The sequence below is a fragment of the Zootoca vivipara genome, chromosome 17 (assembly GCF_963506605.1).
Source record: "Zootoca vivipara chromosome 17, rZooViv1.1, whole genome shotgun sequence".
NCBI lineage: Eukaryota > Metazoa > Chordata > Lepidosauria > Squamata > Lacertidae > Zootoca > Zootoca vivipara.
The window spans coordinates 11,019,411-11,039,309 of NC_083292.1; the positions used below are offsets into that span (position 1 = coordinate 11,019,411).

At 48.2% G+C, this 19,899-nt stretch overlaps 1 protein-coding gene across 4 annotated transcripts in view; it reads left to right on the top strand.

The window, feature by feature from the left end:
- Nucleotides 1-803: 803 nt before the first annotated feature.
- Nucleotides 804-19,899, top strand: part of CHFR (checkpoint with forkhead and ring finger domains) — a 35,035-nt gene continuing 15,939 nt past the window's right edge. Inside the window, exons 1-9 of one of the 4 annotated variants that reach the window (XM_035097854.2) lie at nt 804-929; nt 1,876-2,029; nt 4,583-4,682; nt 8,575-8,684; nt 9,794-9,853; nt 10,040-10,252; nt 10,860-11,075; nt 11,529-11,685; nt 13,071-13,225. In XM_035097854.2, coding sequence (XP_034953745.2) covers nt 1,888-2,029; nt 4,583-4,682; nt 8,575-8,684; nt 9,794-9,853; nt 10,040-10,252; nt 10,860-11,075; nt 11,529-11,685; nt 13,071-13,225 — 1,153 coding nt within the window. In that variant the 5' untranslated portion in view covers nt 804-929; nt 1,876-1,887. The other 3 variants (XM_035097858.2, XM_035097853.2, XM_035097855.2) reach the window with 3 other exon arrangements.

Genomic DNA, 19,899 nt, shown 5'->3' on the forward strand with positions numbered 1-19,899 from the left:
TTCTCAGATTCAATTGTTGCTGTTGTTTTTAATTGTTTGTATTAATAGTGTATTTCACAGCGGCCATCAATCCCACCCAATTATCTGTGTGGGGTGTATAGCTGCAGCTTCTTTCTTTTGGCAAAACCTCTATTTAAAACCCAAACAGGCCTTGTGTATCAATCCTACACATAGGGATGCGTGTATGATATATATAGATATAGAAATTGTTATAAGAATTTTAAGGTCATATATATTTTAAAAAATGTTCTGAACTGTATTGTATATATAAACCACATGTCTGAAACCCCACAGATTAGGTCCTGAATAAATTGACCTCAAATATTTCTCTGCAAGGTAAAAGTGGGAAACCTCCCCACTGTCTCTTTCCTCACAAATCCTGTCTTAAGGGCACATTCAAGATATGAACAGGGTGTGAGCCTGTGACCTAGATTCAGGAATTGTTGTTGTTGTTTAGTCGTGTCCGACTCTTCTTGACCCCATGGATTCAGGAATTAAGTAGTTATAATAACAAAAGAGTGGCCCAAACCTAGATAATGTAAACATGTAACTTGCCAGGCAGGAGATAAACAACGCACTGAGATTTCTGTTGTAGACCGCCTTTTCTGTAATGTAACCTGCATTGAGTCCCCGTCAGTGAAAAGTGCGAATAATAATAATAATAATAGGCAAGGACTCTATGGTAAGCACAGCGAGCGACTCTCTAGCCGCCACCCGTGCCATAGATAGCGGCGGCGCCCTCTTCCTTCCGGTTCCCTTTCTCCTTTCCTCTCTCCCGGCCTCACCCGCACTCCTCTCTATGGTGACGCTCGAACGTAGACCGGCCAATGGCTGGCCTTAAGAGGCCTGGCGAGCTCCGCCCAGGGCCTGATCAGCTGAGGTCTGGCAATGTCTGTTGACAGCAGCAGCCTCAGCGGCAGGACTCGGGCGTAAGAGGCTGGTGGGGCTGGTGCTGCCAGGGTGTGAGGCGGGGGGGGGAGCTCAGCCTCTTGGGCTGGGTCAGGGGGCGGAAGGGGAGAGGAAGGAGAGGGGACTGAGTGGGGCTCTCTTCTCCCCACTGCTCTCCCTCCTGGGCTGGGCGGTGGGGGAGTGAAGGGAGGTGGGATCCTGGCGCTGTGAATATGGGGCGCTGTGCAAGAGTTACTCCAGCCTTGTAAAGGCCCCCCTTTACCCCACGGGCTCAGCTCTCCCCCCAGACCTCGCAGAGGCCTTCTGGAGGAGCCTGGATGCCAGCAAGGGGGAGGTATTTGGCACAGGCCCCTATTTCTTATTCTTCCTCTTCCCCGTTTCCCCCCCCCACCCTTTTTTAAAAGAAAGCTTTTCTTCCACAAATACAACCCCCTCCCCCAATTTCTAAGCCTAAAGGGACGTTGTCTAAAAAAAAACTTAGAAACGCAACAGAAGGCGGAGGAGTTGAGCAACTAAAGGAAACTAAAAAGGAGGAAGAACCACCCACCGCCCAAAGGACATGGGGGGGGGGAGCGTGTGAGAGAGAAGACGCTAGGGAGGAATTTACAGGGTCAAAGCTGAGATTCTAAACAGGTTTTTTTGGGGGGGGGGTGTTAAGCCCCCATTGACTTACTGCTCAGAAGGTGGGGAAGCAGGTGGGAGTGAAAATGCACCTCTACCGAGCTGCTCCCTCCTCTCCCCTAAAAAGAATTGTTCCACCGGACGGTAAGATTTTACTGCAAACACGTGCTTCCTCAGGAGTTTGTTTCTTGTTTCCTCTCGTCGTAACTGGCATGCTGCTTTTCTCCCCAACCCCTCCGCCCCCCCCCGAAAAACATCTTAATTGCAAGAAGCTAGCAGATGGAGCTAAAATGAAACTTCCCCCACCCGGCCGCTTAACTTTCCTTTCCGTCCCAAACTCTACAGATGTAAATCCAGATGGAGCACTCGGAAGTCAGAGGACAAATACAGCAGCAAAGGCAGCGGAAGCCTTGGGGAAAGCTGATCCGCTTGGGGGCAGAGGAAGCCGAGCCTCACCTCTTGTTGCTGAAGAAAGAGTGGACAATTGGGAGGAAAAAAGGTATGGTTCCAGAAATAGTCGTGCAGTGGATGTGTGGGCTATAAGATGGCAGAGAGGTATGCATAAGCTGATCGTTCATTCCCTTGTTTATAGTTTTCTACCCAGCCATAGGGAACCCACAGTTGAGGATTTTTGTTGGTAGTATTCTCTTCGGGTGAGCTGAGAAGGCTTTCTTAGTTTCTTGTTAATCATCAACAATCAAAAGACTTGGAGCTTTCCTTTGAAGGGCCTGTTTTTATCGGGCTTCCTGTTTCGTACACTAAGCTGTTTTGTTTTTTATGTTTTGGAAAATAAGCTAGGACTCCATGTTTTACTTTCTCAAGAAAACTGAGCCAAAGAACATGGGTAATACATTTTTCTAAGTTGACATAATAGTCAATTTTTCTGTGATTCACAGCTGCAATATTTGGTTGCTTTTGCAAGGCATTATTTTCATTTCAGTTTTTTATATTAAAAAGTGAAAGATGCTTACTGTGCAATCTGATACATGTTGTTTTAGAAGTAGGCCCCATTAGACATAATCGCAGGTAATTGCGTAAAGAATTGCAGCCTAAGTAGTTGTTAGGCACGTTGTACTAAACCCTCCAGCTTGTATGAGAGAATAGTAAATCATTATATGAACTGTCAAAATTGTTGATGTGGATTCAAGTTCTGACTTAATTTTTCCACTTGTGCTCTTTCATTGATATAATTAATAAAGCCTTTCTCTGTAAGATGCTGTTAGGAAAAGTTTAGGAAAAGTTTCCTTTTAAGCTGCTTTCAATATATGTTAAAGAAGAATCACACATGATATACAAATGCAAATACATAAAAGCATGAATACAAATATAGAAACTATGATCACTTGTGAACGCATCCAAATAACGTGTACGTTAAAGCACATGGCTCCCCCCCCCCAAAAAAAAATTATGTAGTGTGGAAATTGTATTTTACCCCACCATAGCTACTTAACTTCCCAGCACCCTTAATAAAAATACAGTTCTTGAGATTCTTTGCGGGAACCCATGTGCTTTAAATGTGTGGTGTGCATGTGACCTTTGGATGGTGTATGTTCTCTGATGGTAAGATCCTTTCAGAGCCTGATTGATCACATATTTCCTTGGCATAAGTCCTCAGACATGTAGTGGGACTTACTTCATGGTCAAAAGAGTGTTGTGGCACCTTAGACCGAGTCTAAAACATCATAGAATGAGCTCAGCAGTGACCAGTGAGGTGGCATAGATGGGATTCTGTTGCTCTCTTGGCTTTTCAATAAAATGGTAAGCTGGCACTTACTGAGAGGGGAAAGCATGGCATTGTGCATCACAGCAGAAGCACTGGATTGGCTTTGCCACACAGCACTGAGCACTCCATGCCTTGACTCTCCCCTCTCAATAATCACCAGTGGCCTGCTCTGTTCAGGAGGTGGGAACCTCACCTGTGCTGATTCACATTCATGGAATAGCACATGCCATAATAAATTTGCTAGCCTTTTAATGTGCCAGAAGACTTACACACTGCTATCCTTTTGGAAATTATTTCATGGTAAGTACTCTTAGATATGTAGGGCTGATGGGTTTGGGGATAGGATGGGACAGGGATGGTCTAGCAGTTGGGCTGAGCTTTGTAAGTCAGCAGCAGCATCTCTGGAACAAAAATAGTATAGACCAGTGTTCTGCAAACTCGCGCCCTCCAAATGCTAATTTAGACTACAGTTCCCGTCAGCCCCATCTAGCATTGCCAATGAGGCATAGTATGGAGGGTATGTTGCTGGAGAAAGCTGTTACTGGCTATCCTGGAATTTCTGGTGATATATGAAAAACTTGTCCTGGTTTTGAAAATGCGTGTCACAAATTTGTGGAGGGTGGCTATCAAATTATGGGCTATTGGGTTGTTTTTTTATGTATTTTGTTGTTTTATATCTTGATTTTATTCTGTAAACTGCCCTGAGACACCCAGGTATAAGGTGGTAAAGGGGTAAAGGTAAAGGGGACCCCTGACCATTAGGTCCAGTCATGACCGACTCTGGGGTTGCGTCTTGCGTTATTGGCCGAGGGAGCCGGCGTACAGCTTCCAGGTCATGTGGCTAGCATGACAAAGCCGCTTCTGGCGAACCAGAGCAGCGCACGGAAATGCCGTTTACCTTCCCGCTGGAGCGGTACCTATTTATCTACTTGCACTTTGACGTGCTTTCGAACTGCTAGGTTGGCAGGAGCTGGGACCGAGCAACGGGAGCTCACCCCATCACAGGGATTCAAACTGCCGACCTTCTGATCGGCAAGCCCTAGGCTCAGTGCTTTAACCCACAGCGCCATCCACGTCTCTATAAAGTGGTGTATAAATTCAATTAATACTACTACTAATAATAATAATCGTCTGTGATAGCAGAATAGAAACTTCATATGCAGAGGCAGTATATCCCTGAGGAGCACAAAGTGGGTACCAATAAAAGGGGATGGCCAGCCTTCTCATACCCTGTGTGTGAGCATCCCAGAAATTGTGATGGTCTCAGTAAGGCCGAATTCTTCCAGGAATATCTGCAAATCTAATGACACTAACATCTTTGTCACAAAGGTTGCGACCTGTCCTTTCCTGGCAACAAACTGGTATCTGGAGATCACTGTAAAATAAGGGTGGATGAAGAATCTGGTCAAGTATCACTGGAGGATACCAGGTCAGTTTTGCCTGAGCCCTTTCTGCTTTCCCTGCCTGGTTCTGTTGAGTAAAATGTTTGGTTAGTGTTCATGGGGGAGTGTCCTGGTGGTTCTTATTTGACTACAAGGCAATATGTTGCTATTTTCTGCATCCCATTTCTCTCTCGGGACCATGTTTTATTTTTTAATGTGCTTTCCGTATGCAAACTGTAATTTTGTGAGGATAGTGATTATCCCATCATCTAGTCCTTAAAATTGTTAACTGAGATTGCAGTTCCCAAGGTTCCTTGGACGGGAGATGACTCGATTGCTCCTTAGGTTGCCACAAGGTTGAGACCCTCTGGTACTAATTCCTGCCCCTTTTGTGACGTCAGAGCTTTTAACTATTTCTAGTGTTCTGTTTCTATGGAAGGGATTTCCATGCCAACTTCCCTGATGTTGATTTTTGTTGTTGTGGGAAGGGGGTTGTCTCTCTATGGTTGCATACACTTTTTAAATAAAGAGAGAAGCTGCTATACATTGAAAGCACATGACCTCCCTTGAAGAACCCCGGAAACTAGTTTAAGGTGCTGGGAATTGCAGCCTTGTAAACTACACATCCCATATTTATTTGGGGTAAGCCATGTGCTTTAAATATATAGTTGGTATGCTGCCTCTCTTTTTTAGCACACTATATTTTTTTCGGAGTATCTGAATGCACAGAATGTTGTAAGATTGACTTTATTTCTTGTTTTTCTTTTTATATAATTTATATCAACTTGATTGTAATAAAACTTATAAGAAGTTCACAAGAAGGGATTGCATTGACTAAGCTGTATCCTGTGTGCATGACTTGTGACTTCGCCTCTCTTTGAAGTAATCCGTTCAACTATTTCGACATCATCTTCATGATGTGTCTGCTTTGCTTGCATACAGAAGCCATTTAAAAATGTAAACAGGCCATAAGAGAGTAAGAGGTCTCACAGGCTTTTGTAGCTAGCAAGCTGCCAACATTATTGCAGCCAAAGTACAATCTGTTTTGCTGGCAGGATGATAAAAGATTTGATGGAGAGCATTAGTAATTGGAACACTTACAAGTAGGGTAGGTATGGAATAGTCACAGACACATGTGTAATCACTCTGGGTGAACCAACCTGACTCAGGGCGACCTGGAGCTCATAGCTGCCAAGTTTTCCCTTTTCTCGCGAGGAAGCCTATTCAGCATAAGGGAAAATCCCTTTAAAAAAGGGATAACTTGGCAGCTATGCTGGAGCTGTCAGAACTCAATCCAGCTGAAGCCCAGATTTACATGAATGGGCATGGGATCCTTGTCTTTCCATCTTAAAGATCCATCAGTGCTTTTTAGAGCAAGGGTGGGAAACCTCTGACCCTCCCAATGTTGTTTGACCACAGCTCCTGCCACCCCTGACCATTGGCCATGCTTTTCTGGTTGCTGCTAAATGATTAGCTTTCCAGCACTACTAAAACAAGGTTGGGTAGCCTAATTAAAGCTACTATCCCATACATGTTTGCTTGGGAGAAAGTTTCATTAAAGGAGCTGGCGTTTACTTCTGAACAAACATGCATAGGATCAAGCTGTAATGCTAATAAAAATAAGCAAGAGAAATGTTTCCAAATTTAGCTGAGATACCTGTTCTATATTTCTCTTGCATCTTCCCTCACCCCCAATTCTCTGTTTAGGAAGCAGCTTTAATTTGCATTTTTACTGCAGAAAGTCAACAGCTTTCTGTAAAAAAGTAGTACTTGGATTATTTTGCACATGAATTGGGAGTCTCTTATGTTTGAGGGGAGGGGATACAATTTCTTTTAGAAGGCCCATAAAAGTAGCATTGGGAGCGTTATGCAAAAGCAATGCCCCTTTTTGCAGTTTCCCAGTTTGGGGAAAAGGTTTCCTGCTTTCTGCATCAGAAAGGCTAGCAAACTGTTTTCCTCACTTGGCAACTCCCTCCCCCACTTTTCCCTTAATCAGCAACTGTAAATTAACAAGGTCTCTCTTGTCTTGCAAAGTTGCTTACCTTTCTTCACACCCCAGTGACAAAATCCAGTTTGCATCTTGTTAAATTGTGCATTGAGTAAAAAGTGTGTTAACTCTGGTGTTCCCCAGTTCTTGGTATTAGACTCTCTGGGACCCCATGGGGCTGAGACAAGCGGGCTTCTTTGAGATCAAAGCTCTGGAAGAGGAGGGAGCAGAGCAAGGGTGGGGTTTTTTGTTCGGTAATTATATTATCCTCATTAAAATGCCATCCCATATTTTCCCCAGACTTTAATTTGGATTTACAGTTTCTATTTGTCAGGTTTCTTGCATAAGTCTATATTAAATGGGGATGGATATAATACAGGATGTCATTTTGATGAGGAAGATAACATGTGGATGCTGTGGGGGGGGGCAGAATTTTATGCGTGAGGTTCCCTCTGTCTCCTCCTTGCTGTTTAGGGGCAGCTCTTCTTACCCAATTCTAGCACCTTCCCTTCAGTATCTTGTAAAGACAGGGTTTGTCCACCCGATGGCAGCAATGGCCGTTTGTTTTTCTTAGATAGACTTTATCATCCAGACTTTGATATGAATCACTGTGTGCAAGAACTGCTGCTGTTCTGAGGACGACGTCCTGCCCTTCTTCCCCGAAGAGCCTGGGTGATAGAACATTACAATTTAAACTAAGATTAAAACATTTAAAAGCAATTTAAACATTTAAAAAATCTAAATCATGTAAAACTGTCGCTCTTGCAGTTTAATAATTGTCCAGGCTGCCAGGAACAGTTATCTTTCAACCATCAAAATACCTGGGTGAATAGGAATGTTTTAAAATTCCCCCTGAAAGTTAATCATGACCTGTCAAGTAAAAAAATAAAATAGTAATCGTATTAGTTGACTACAACTAGGGTGGCCAGTTTAGGCATAACTAAAGAAGAGGAGACACATTGTTAAAAAATAAAATAAAAGGACTAAAGAGGGCACAGATTTGCACATGCTGACTTATACTGTATAGGTGCCAATTTAGAAACAATCACAGTAGTTTATTTTTTAAATTTTATTTATGCTTTTCAGGTTTATACATTTCAATAATTTTACAATCATTTTAACATTTCAAAACTTGACTTCCTTCCCCCTTTTTCTGCAGTTCCTTAAATTTATTTTTAATATCTTCTGCATATCCAAATTAACTTAATTCGTTATTCATTTATTCATCTACTTTAAATATATATTCTTATGAGACTGCAGGTTATTACAATAATCCTGCCAATGTTCTTATCTGTTTACAATTTATCTGTAAACGTTCAATAAACCATTTCCATTCTTTTATAAAAAGTTTGTTATCTTGATTTCTTATTTTTCTGGTAAGTTTCTCCATTTTTGCATATTCCATAAGTTTTTTTTATCCATGCTTCCTTTGCTGGGACTTCTGCTTCTTTTTATTTTGAGGTGAGTAACATTCTTGCCGCTGTAGTAGCATACATGAATAAGTTTCTGTACGGTTTAGGTAGTTCTGTCCCTATAAATTTTTTTACAAACATTATTTTAAACATCCTTTTCAATTCGTTCTATATCATTTCCCAGCATATGATATAACAATTGCAGTAGCTTAAATAAAGTACATCTTGGCATAGTGGGGAGGATTGTGAACAGGTGAACTCTGTGCCTGCTCAGTCCTCTCTCTGTCTATGCTAGCTGTGAATAAGCAGCTTTAAAGGAGATTCCTCGGAAGGTGGTGGGCTCTTCCCCACTGGAGGTATTTAAGCAGAGCCTTGGATAACCATCTGGGATGTTGTCGTTGCAAGATTCCTGCAATGAGCAGCAGGGTTGGACTACATGACCCTCAGAGTTTCTTTCAGGTTTCTGGTTAGCCACTTATGTAGCCCACCCCACACCTACTCCCTTGTTACTCACCAGAAGGCCTTGTTTATATTTTATAGCACTAATGGAACGGTTATTAACAAACAGAAGGTGGTGAAGAAGCAGACTTGCCCATTACAGACTGGAGATGTGATCTATGTTATTTACAGGAAAAATGAGCCAGAAAACAGTAAGGGGATTTTGCTTCTTCTTCTTTTTTTAATGGGCTTCTTTGGTGCAGGGGCTGATGGGTGGGAGATCACTGGGTTAGAGCAAGAAGAGGGAACCTGTGCTGGCGCCACCCTCCGACGTTGCCAGCTTACAATTCCCGGCACCCCTGCTGGCTGGGCCTGATGGGAGTTGGAGTCCAACATAATCTGGAGGGCCATGAGTTCCTCACCCCTGGGTTAGCGTGTGTGCATGTGCGCAGAAACAAATGAAAGAACAAACGGTATTTCTCCAAGTGAAGCTTATATGGGATGCATCTGTTTGTACTCTCTTGTACTCCCGGGCCAAAAGCCTAGCCATTAAGGAAAGGTGTAGGGCCACATGACCAGGGTTGTCTTGCCATCCCCGCTGCAACTGTGTGAAGTAGATGAGGGGGAGAGAGAGAGAGAGAGTGTAAATGGCCTAAGGTCATGGAGTGAGCATCGTGGCTGAGCAGGGATTTGAACCTGGGCCTACCCACTCTTATGCCAGTGCTCTCACCACTAGAGCACACTGGCTTTTGATAGATTCCAGCGCTAACGATAAGTGAAGCACAGAGCTGTTGCAATGGCGCTGGTTGGGAGGAAGCAGGGAAACTGGGTTAGCAGACTGCCTCCTGCCTAAGAAATGATGCACTTTGGAAATGGAAGAGGGGGTGTCAGGGAGGCATCTGAACCTCCCCAGACAATTGTCTTTAGGGAGAGACCCATCTTTCCTTGGAAGATTCAGGACTTCTTCATACAACCTGTAATTAAACTAGGGAACTCTAACAGGAAGTAGTGATGGCCACCCACTTTGGTGGCTTTAAATGGTGCATTAGACAAATTTGTGGAGGATAAAGCTCTCAGTGGCTCCTACCTATGATGATTATGTTCTGCCTTAGCTGCTGGACACGGTTTGCCTTTGAATGCCAGTTGCTGGCAATCGCAAGCGGCAAAAGTGCTGTTACACTCAAGTCCTTTTTGTGGGCTTCCCATAGGCATCTGGTTTAAGAACAGGATGCTGGACTAGATTGGCCATTGGCCTTTTCCAGCTAGCTCAACTTCTTGCCTGTTGGGAACCATTGGCCTTACCAATTTTCTCTCTCTTCAGATGTTGCATATCTTTATGAATCCTTGAATCCAAAACAGGACCCAGCTAATGAGCCAGTAGGTAAGTAAAAGCGATTAGCTCAAGGCCAGCGGAGGCAGGGGAGAATGAGCAGTGAAGATTAGCTGCATCCCTTTTAAAGCTGCCCGGCTCTGCAGAATCCCGTTAACAGAGATTTCTCTAAGCCTCTTGAGCTGTTGAGGCAGCCCCAGAGACACGTCCCTCCCCTTGCTCCCTTCCCCTCTGCAGAAGCCACTGTCAAAAGCATGTGCCATATGACCAAAGATACCTCAAGTACCAGACAAAGCGAAGATGGGACCTCGGCGGCATTGCCACCGTCTGCTAACCAGGCTAGCTATGACGAACCACAGCCATCCACTTCCACGTCGAACCTCTTTAATGCTGCTTCTACCTCTCTCGCTGAGTCCATATCCATGGAGCAGGATAATCCCTCAACATCTGGTAAATTCCCAGTTCACTTGGCCCCATGTGTCTAATGATCATTTCACATTGGCCTTCCTGCTGAAGCCTAAGCTGTGCAAAAATTGGGGGTGGAAATCCAGAATAGTCTTTGGAGAAGGAGGAGGAGTGCTATTTTTTAGGTTTTCTTTATATCCCAAGACCAGGGGTTGGCAACCTGCGGCCCATGGGTTGCAAGTGGGCCATGGGGGCAATTTAGCCGGCCCACAAGCCACCCCCCGAACCAAGCCGCCTGCTTGACGAGTCGCCACGCGCTGCGCTAAACTGCTGCAGTACGGCGGCGGAAATCACGTCTGTGCATGCGCTGACGCCTGAAATCGTGCACGCACACGTGGTCCAGCCCACAGAGATCTCCGCGGGACTTGACTGGCCCAGGTAAGTAAAACCTTGCTGACCCCCTGCCCAAGACCAAGCAAGTACATCCATTATAATAGGGGGCAGTTCTACCCCTCTATATTAACCAAACAATAAATACCATAGCTGCCATTGCTTGCCCTTGTGTACAGGAACGCTTTGCGTTCAATCAGTGAGCAATGCTTTCTGCTGATGTGCTGCGCTTCCCTTTCTTTCTTTCTTTTTGGGGGGGCAGGGTCGCAACCGTACGCCTTTATTCCTGCACCTTCCCTGCCTGGCTTGGAACCATGTGGTCCAGAAGCATCACTTAAACACAAGCAGCCCAATGTAAATACTGAAACTTCTGACACTTCTTCAGGGGATAAAGAGAAAACCGTGTTGGCTATGCCCAAGTTGAAAAGCAGGGATGAAGAGGAAGCCCTGGAGCCTGCCAGGAAGAAAATAAAAGCAGGTTAATAAATAACTGTTATTTCTTTTTTTAAGAGGGCTGTGGTCCAAGATCTGGTTGGTTTTCCGTCCTAGCAACTTTGGGCATTCCTTACTGTCCCTTACCCCCCCCCCCCACAACTTCCATGCAATTTATCTTCCCTTCCCTGAAACCCGTTCCTGGTGTAACTTCTGCAACCCAGCTGAAAGGTGCCAAACTCTGCAAGGCAGTTTTAACCACTTCCCCCCACTACCATGAGTGAATGCCCTTTGGAACCATTACATGGCCAACGGTCTGGAGGGCCGCTGTTTCCCCAGCCTAGCCTGGGAAGATCCCCTGCAGGACACGGAGAAGCTCCACGCCTTCAAAATGGGCAGGGAAGACTTGGGCAGCGTCTTGTTTGTTGAGCAACAATGTCTTGGGTTCCATTGTGTGTGCCCAGCGCTGTGATGTGTGTTTCCCTCCCGCCCCTTGCAGCTGGCGACGCCAGCACATATCTCCAGGTGATTCCTCCAAACGAATGTGCAATTAAAACAGGGACTGAAGACACGAAGTCACCAAATGTGAAGCCAGACAAAATGGAAGAAACACTCACCTGCATCATCTGCCAAGAGCTGCTGTATGACTGTGTCAGGTAAGGGGGGGGGACCTGGTGTCTGTGGGCCAGACCAGAAGTAATGGCAGTAGGCCAATGTGTTTGAATCAGTTCACTGCTGAGTTCCTATAGAGTATGCGTGTGGCGGGGGATTGAAAACTCATTAGGGACAGGTGAGAAGGGGAAGTGGTGGGGAACAGTTCCCCCCCTGTCCTGCACACTTGCTCCCCCCCCCCGCTATTTTTCTTCCAGTGAGAGAAAATGTTTGCTGGTGGGAGAGGGAGCGCTGAGAAGCACACACACATGCAATCTCAAAGGAATTCGGTATTGGTATACTGCAGGATGTATTGAGTCCTGCTTCCAATTACCTCCTATCCCCACATCCCATTTCCTTTCACCGCCCAGTTTTCTGAGCGGCCTCCCTAGCTCTCCTCTCTTCTCTTCCTGCTCTCTTGCCCCTGAAAGTGCAGCCCCTCTTGGCTCCTTCAGAACACCTTCTCCGCATCCATCCCTTGTTGCATCAGTTCCGCAAGCCAATGAGCATTCCGAGCCACCGTACCCGCTCCGCCAACCATATTCCATGGTTCTGCTGCCCTGAGAGCAATGCAGCAGAGCTGTTTCAGCACCAAACAGAAGGTTGAGGATGGGGAGAGAAACGCCTCCAGCAGCAGAGCGCAGAGAGGCAAGACTGAGTAGAATCAAAGCTCCTCTAACCCATGCACGTCATACATTTAAAGCAGTCTTATGTCTTATTAGTCACGGGGAATTCTTGGAACTGAGGTTTGTTACAAGTGCTCTGTGAGGGCAGCAGCTTTGACAAACTACAATTCCCAGGATTCTTTGGGGGAAGTCGTGGCTGTTAAAATGGCACAGGGGTGCTTTAAATGTGTGGTGTGGATGTGGCCAAAGCTGTCGCTGATTTCAGGAAAGTTGAACTGATTCCTTTCTCCATAAGTGTTCAAACGCATTTGGAGCTGACATAAAAGCCCAGAACCTTTGCTGGCATTTGATTATGTGGATAAAAGCCATGGGATAATGTTATGCATTTTGAAGAAGGTCATGCGAACATGGATTAAAAAATGCAGCGCTGCGAAATCGGTGAACACACAGCCAGCAGGAGTATAAACACAGCCTGAGATGTGACATTTCTGATCCTGCAGACAATGGTTTGGTGTGTTGGGAGGAAGCCTTGCATTTGCACACTTACTCTTCCCCTTTCCTCCTGCCTGCACATTATCAGCTTAATGGGTCATTTTCTAGTTTGGTCAAACCACAGTTTGATGACTTGAGAGAACACTCTGGAAACCATGGTTTGCATAGAATGAGAAATACCACATTTGATTGTAGGCACATCCTCCTCCTCCTCCTCCTCCTCCTCCTCCTCCTCCTCCTCTTCATATCAAGGTTTCCCCTTTTCTCTCCAGCTTGCAGCCCTGCATGCACACTTTCTGTGCCGCTTGTTACTCAGGATGGATGGAACGCTCCTCTCTCTGTCCAACTTGCCGCTGTCCGGTGGAACGTATCTGTAAAAACCATATTTTGAACAATTTGGTGGAAGCTTACCTCATCCAGCACCCAGGCAAGTGGAAAACTGTCCGCAGATATTTGTTGATGATGCTGACGATAGATTTACGTGGCTCTTTAGAGGGGTGGGGGGAGGACAAGTCCCTGCCCAAAGGAGCTTGCAATCTAAAAATTGGTCATACTAGAGACCACAGTTGGAGGTGGGGGCAAACGCTATAGTGCTGTAATCAAGTACAGGCTAACAAGATGAGCTGCATTCATTCGGAAATAGTGAGTCGACTCCACTTGCACACAGTGAATTTATTCAGTCATTTAGTAGCTGAGGGTACCAAACACGTCAAGGGGCTCCTGAGAATTTGGCTAGCCCCACCCCCAGACACTGACGTGCATACAAACCATACCCCTCGGCCGACACGATTGGCATCAATCTGTGCGCATGTGGGTGTATTCAAATAGGGCTCCCTCCACAGTGAGGTGAACCCTGGTTCACTAGAAATTGCATCTCCATGAATTGAGCCCTTCCCAACTGCACCCTTATGTGGATAGGCACACATGGGTGAGGCTGTTGCAATCTGTGTGTTGGCTAGATGGGTGTGTGGATTGGTGGTGGAATGTGAGTCAAAATCCAGAATGCAGGACCAGCCAGGCACATTCTCCGAAACCCCTTCCATGCATTCAATACCCGCCCATACCAAATGATTGAACAGGGCTTGCCCATGTCTATGCCTCTGTTCCTATGTAAGGGGCAGGTGGTGTATGTACTAGTCTTGTAGCCTGATCCAGTATGCCTAGTGCTAGGCTTTGCATGCACCAGCTCAAGGGCTCCAGCTCTTTTAACAGTGAAATATTGCCAAAGGGAGGGGTAGGGCACAGGGCTAATCATATAATGTAGGTAACAACTCTCCAGATCATTGGTTGGGCCATTTCTTTGGGTTGTCTTGTGGAGTGGTTGGGTGCAGGGAAACTAAAGAAGGGTGTCAAAAACAGCAGAGGGATGAGTTCTAGTGCTTTCTTAAAGGTGTAGACTCACAGCAAATCAGCCTTCCAGGTCTCCCAGCCTTTACAGATGTGAGACCGCAGAAAGGAGATGGCTTGTCCACTCTCAAGCATTTATCCATCCTTTATACACAAAGCAGCACACATCAGTTTGGCCAGAACCTCTCATCAATCCACCTGACCCTTAGAGCAGGGGTCAGCAAACTTTTTCAGCAGGGGGCTGTTCCACTGTCCTTCAGACCTTGGGGGCCGGACTATGTATTTTTTGGGGGGAATGAACGAATTCCTATGCCCCACAAATAACCCAGAGATGCATTTTAAATAAAAGCACACATTCTACTCGTAAAAATACCAGGCAGGTCCCACAAATAACCCAGAAATGCATTTTGAATAAAAGGACATATTCTACTCATGTAAAAACATGCTGATTCCCAGACTGTCCGCGGGCCGAATTTAGAAGGCAATTGGGCCAGATCTGGCCCCCCGGGCCTTAGTTTGCCTACCCATGCCTTAGAGCCTGTAGGTCAGGGGATACCAACCTACGGTCCGGGGGCCGGATAAGGCCCAATGGACTCGTTTATCCAGCCTGCGGCAACCCCTGCTACCCGCTCTTACCGGCTGTGCGGGGACCCACTTCCAGGTCGGAGGACACGCTATTTCCGGTGCACATATGGGTCGGAGGAGACCCATGCGCATGCACACAAGCTATTTCCGGTGCTCCCGGAAGTGCGCAAGAAATAGCATGTGGGCGCATGCTCCCCTGCCCTCCGGCCCGCCGCGCAATCATCGCTGGAGACACCGGCCCGAGGCAAGGAAAGCTTGGAGAACCCTGATGTAGGTGGCAACTATCCAAGACTTACTGATAGTTCTGCTTTCTGGGCTCAGAGCCCAGCACCCAAGCCCACAGATAAGGATAACATCAAAGCAAGTTAATTAGCTTGTATCAAAGCAAGTGAATATAAACATACACAAGTTCATTATTGCAACAACTGCAATTGATTGTGGGGTTATCTTGACTACCAAGAAGGCATTTGCAGAGCTTCTGGAACAGTTCACCTTTGATCCAACACACGTCTCCATCCTCGGCCAGTTCCTGATTCTAAATGCATCCGTTTCTGCTACCCCTGGAGAGAAAAGACTGCAAAATGGGCTAGGTTATCAGTTTCCAGCCAGGCACCAGAAAACTGCAGATTGAAGAGCAGCTGGTATCTTTATCACCAGCCAACCCCATTATCCTGTGAACCGCCCTGAGATCTTGTGGTGATGGACGGTATATAAATCTAATAAATCATAATACTAATAATCCATTCATAGCTCTTTCTACCATTTAGAGTGGAGACAGGATACCTGGTGGACTCCAATTTCCATCAGCTTCACCTAGCGGTCAAGGATGGTGGGAGTTGGAGTCTAATAGCATCTGGAGGGCCCAGAAGTTCCACATCTCTGGTTCAAAGGGAGAAGCTGGAAACCTGGGCTGTGATACTAACTGTCAGTGGCCATAAAACAATGCCATACTTGTCTCTCACTTTCGTAACTATTTACGAGCCAACATGGTTGGAGTGGTGGACTCGTAATCTGGTGAACCGGGTTTGCTTCCCCGCTCCTCCACATGCAGCTGCTGGGTGACCTTGGGCTAGTCACACTTCTCTAAAGTCTCTCAGCCTCACTCACCTCCCAGAGTGTTTGTTGTGGGGGAGGAAGGGAATGGAGATCGTTAACCGCTTTGAGACTCCTTAGGGTAGTGTCAGAGGGCCTGGTATGGCTACTCTAGAGTAACGACTCCAGCATGGTCTTTTAAGGCTTTTATTAAGTGCTGATTATTTACAGTGTTCAGAGCAGTAAAAATGCATCCTTAAGGTGAGGTGTCAGAACTCCCGAATGGCGATTGGCGCGTTTTCTTCCAGCACCACAACTTTGGCAGACCCAACCTCTTCCCCCTACGTTTGCGCCGCAATTCGGGAGTTGGGGGGATTGGCCTCCCCCCCGTGCGTCCAACTTCCTGTCCCACCTGAGGCATGGGCTCCACAACCCTGCCTGAGCCTCGGACACCACTTCCTGACTCTCCGCTGGAGGCAGAGCTCTCCTTACTCTCTCCAGCGCTTGGTGATGGGCTGGAACTTAAGATGGGAGGGACTTCCCTGTATCCCTTGTCCCTCACATCCACCCCCCTCCCAGGCTCCTCTCTCCTCCTCCCCAGTGGCTCTCTGCTTGCTGGGGACGAGTGAAATCCCAAGAAGTCTGTGGCATCCGAGCCTGTGGGTGTGAAAATTTCCCCCCAATCCTGCGATCTCTCTCCTTCCCCCTGAGAAGACGGAAATCCCAAGAAGTCAGTGGCATCAGAGCTGGTGGGAGTAAAAATGTTCTGCCAGTCCTCTCCTGCCTCTGACGTCGTTGACCTCGGTGAAACCCACACCTCTTCTTCCGTGTCCTCAAATTCCGCTTCCCATCTCCATGGGGAGCTGCTGCCTGCTATCCCTTCCTCCTGCTCCTCCCCCTCTCCCTCCCTTTCCATGTGCCAGGGCTTGGGCCTGTGGGGGAACAGGGCGTGGAATTCTTCCACTAAAAATTCCTCAGGTACTTCCGTGGCCGGTATCCACTCATTGTGGGATGGCGGAGTGTCCTCCCATGCTATCAGGTACTCCAGTCCTCTCACCCCTCTCCTTGAGTCTAAAATCTCAGTTGCCTCATTGAGCTGTCGGGCGTTTCCCGTCTCCCCCCCTCCCTCTGGAGGCTGATCGCTGTCCCTGAACCTGGTACTTTCCCTGTACGGCGACAGCAGTGATCTATGAAACACTGGGTGCACTCTCATGTCCTCCGGCAGTGCTAGCCTGAAGGCTACCGGGTTGACCTGTTGCGTGACCGTGAAGGGGCCCAGCCTCCTGTGTGCTAACTTTCTGCATCGCCCCCTGGTGGGAAGACCTTCCGAGGATAACCAAACCTTGTCCCCCACCCTTATGACCTCTCCCGGCCGCCTGTGGCGATCTGCCCCCTTCTTATACGCTTCCTTGGCCCTCTCCAAGTGTTCTCTGAGCTGTTGGTGCACCGTCTCCAGGTCCTCTGCCCACTCCTCGGCCTGTGGGCCCTCTTCCTCCTCCTCCCCCTCCCTCTCCGGGAAAGATCTGAGGTCGCGCCCATAGTTGGCCTTAAAGGGCGACACCCCTGTGGAGACGTGCACCACATTGTTGTAGGCAAATTCTGCCAGTGGCAGGCGATCCACCCAGTCCGTTTGCCTCTGGCTGACGTAACATCTCAGGTACTGCTGCAGAATGGCGTTGACCCGCTCCGCCTGTCCATTGGTCTGCGGGTGCCGAGCCGTCGACAAGCTGACCTCCACCTGCAGGAGGTTCATGAGCCGTCGCCAGAACCTGGAAACAAATTGGCGGCCACGATCCGAAATAACTCTTAAAGGCAATCCATGCAGTCGGAATACGTGGTCCACAAACAGTTTGGCCGTCTCTTCTGCCGAGACCGCCCTGGCACACGGTATAAAGTGGCACATTTTGGACATGAGGTCCACCACCACCAACACTGCGGTCTTGCCCCTGGACGACGGCAGGTCTGTGATGAAGTCCATGGACACTACTTCCCACGGCCTGTGCGGTGTGGCTAATGGCTCCAGCAAACCTGCTGGTGGCGCTCTGACCACCTTTGCTCGCTGGCAGGTGTCACATCCCCTGACATAATCCCGAACATCCTCCCGCACCCCTGGCCACCAGAAGTGTCTCATGACTAGGTGAGTGGTTTTGTCCCTTCCGAAATGACCCGCCGTTGGGTTGTCGTGCATCTGCTTGAGAACCTTACCTCTCAGCTGTTTGGTCGGGAGGTACAGGGCTCCCCTGTAAAAAAGCAAACCCCTCTTCTCCTCAAAGTCTTTGGCCTGCTCCCTCCCCCCTCTCAGGTCTCTGAAGATGCGGGTGGCAAATTCATCCGCTGCCGTCAGTGCTGTGAGTTCTGCCTCGCTCACCACTGCTGCACCGCATGACCATGCAGATGGGGGGAAAACGTGCCTGGGTGCTGGTGGCAACTCCTCCTCCATGTACTCTGGCTTGCGGGAGAGGGCATCCGCCCTGACGTTCTGCTCCCCCGGGATGTAGTGGATGGAGAAGTTGAAGTTCGAGAAGAACTCTGCCCACCGTATCTGCCGCTGGTTGAGCACCCTGGCCGTTCTCCAGAACTCCAGGTTCTTGTGGTCTGTGCACACCTGGATGGGGTGCTTGGCGCCCACCAGGAAGTGTCGCCAGTGCTGGAACGCCGCGTGGATCGCGAGAAGTTCCCTATCAAACACTGTGTAGTTGCGTTCAGGCTGGGTCAGCTTCCTGGAGAAGAAGGCACAGGGTCTCCACTCTCTGTTGGCGTCCAGTTGCAACAGAATCGCTCCCACAGCTTTATCAGAAGCATCTGTCTCCAGGCGTAGGGGCGCATCCTGCACCACGTGGAACAGGTGCTGGTCTGACGCGAACACCCTCTTGAGGCTTTCGAACGCTGCTTGTGCCTCTGGTGTCCACTTGAACTTCTGCTTGCCTCTCAGGCAGTCGGTGATGGGAGCCGTGACCCGAGAGAAGTTCTGGATGAACTTCCTGTAGAAGTTAGCGAAGCCTAGTAGTCGTTGGGCATCTTTGCGCGTCCTGGGGCTGTGCCAGTCCAGGATGGTCTGCACCTTGTCCTTGTCCATTGCCAGTCCCTTGTCTGACAGCTTGTAGCCCAAGAAGTCCACCTCCTTGGTGTGAAACTTGCACTTCTCCAGCTTCACATACAGGTGGTTGTCCTTCAGGCGCTGCAACACCTCCCTGACATCCTTCACATGCTGCACTGGGTCATTGGAATAGATAAGGATGTCATCCAGAAAGACCAGGCAGTTCTGGAAGAGGAGGGACCCCAGGACGTGGTGCATGAAGGCCTGGAAGCAGGCTGAGCCCCCTTGCAACCCGAAGGGCATCACCAGATATTCAAAAGAGCCCAGAGGCGTGAACATCGTGGTCTTCCATTCATCGCCTTCCCGGATCCTGATCAAGTTGTACGCCCCCCTCAGGTCTAGCTTGGTGAAAATCTTGCCCCTGCGTGCCGCTGTCAGGAGATCATCCACTCTGGGCATGGGGAAAGCCACTGGCTCTGTCACCGAATTCAGCCGTCTAAAATCCACCACCAGGCGGCGCTGTTGCGTGTCTTTCTTGTCCACCCAGAAGACCGGGCTGCCCCCTGCTGCCTTGCTTTCTCTGATGAACCCCCGCTTGAGGTTCTTGTCGATGAAAGCGCGCAGATCCTCCAGTTCCTGGTCTGACATGGCGTACAGCTTGGCTGGGGGTATAGTTGCCCCTGGCACCAGGTTGATCTGGCAGTCAAAAGGCCTGTGTGGGGGTAGGTGGTCGGACTCCGCTTCGCTGAAGACCTCCTGCAGGTCCCAGTACGGCTTGGGTATCGCCTCACCCCCTTTGACGTGCATGGTGGCCACCGTGGCTATCGGAGGCCCCTCCCCTGGTTGGTGCTGCATGCAATGTTCCAGACAAAAGTCCGACCCAAACGTGATGCATCTCTGGTGCCAACTTATGGAAGGGTCGTGGCGCGCCAGCCAGCTCATTCCCAAAACGATGGGGGGGTCTGAGATGGTCGTGACGTTGAAAGCCAGTGTCTCTGAGTGCCTTCCCACCGTCATTCTCATGGGGGGGGTTTGATGAGTGATGGCCCCTCCCAGCAACTCTCTGCCATCAATGGTGGCCACATGCAGGGGAAAATCCA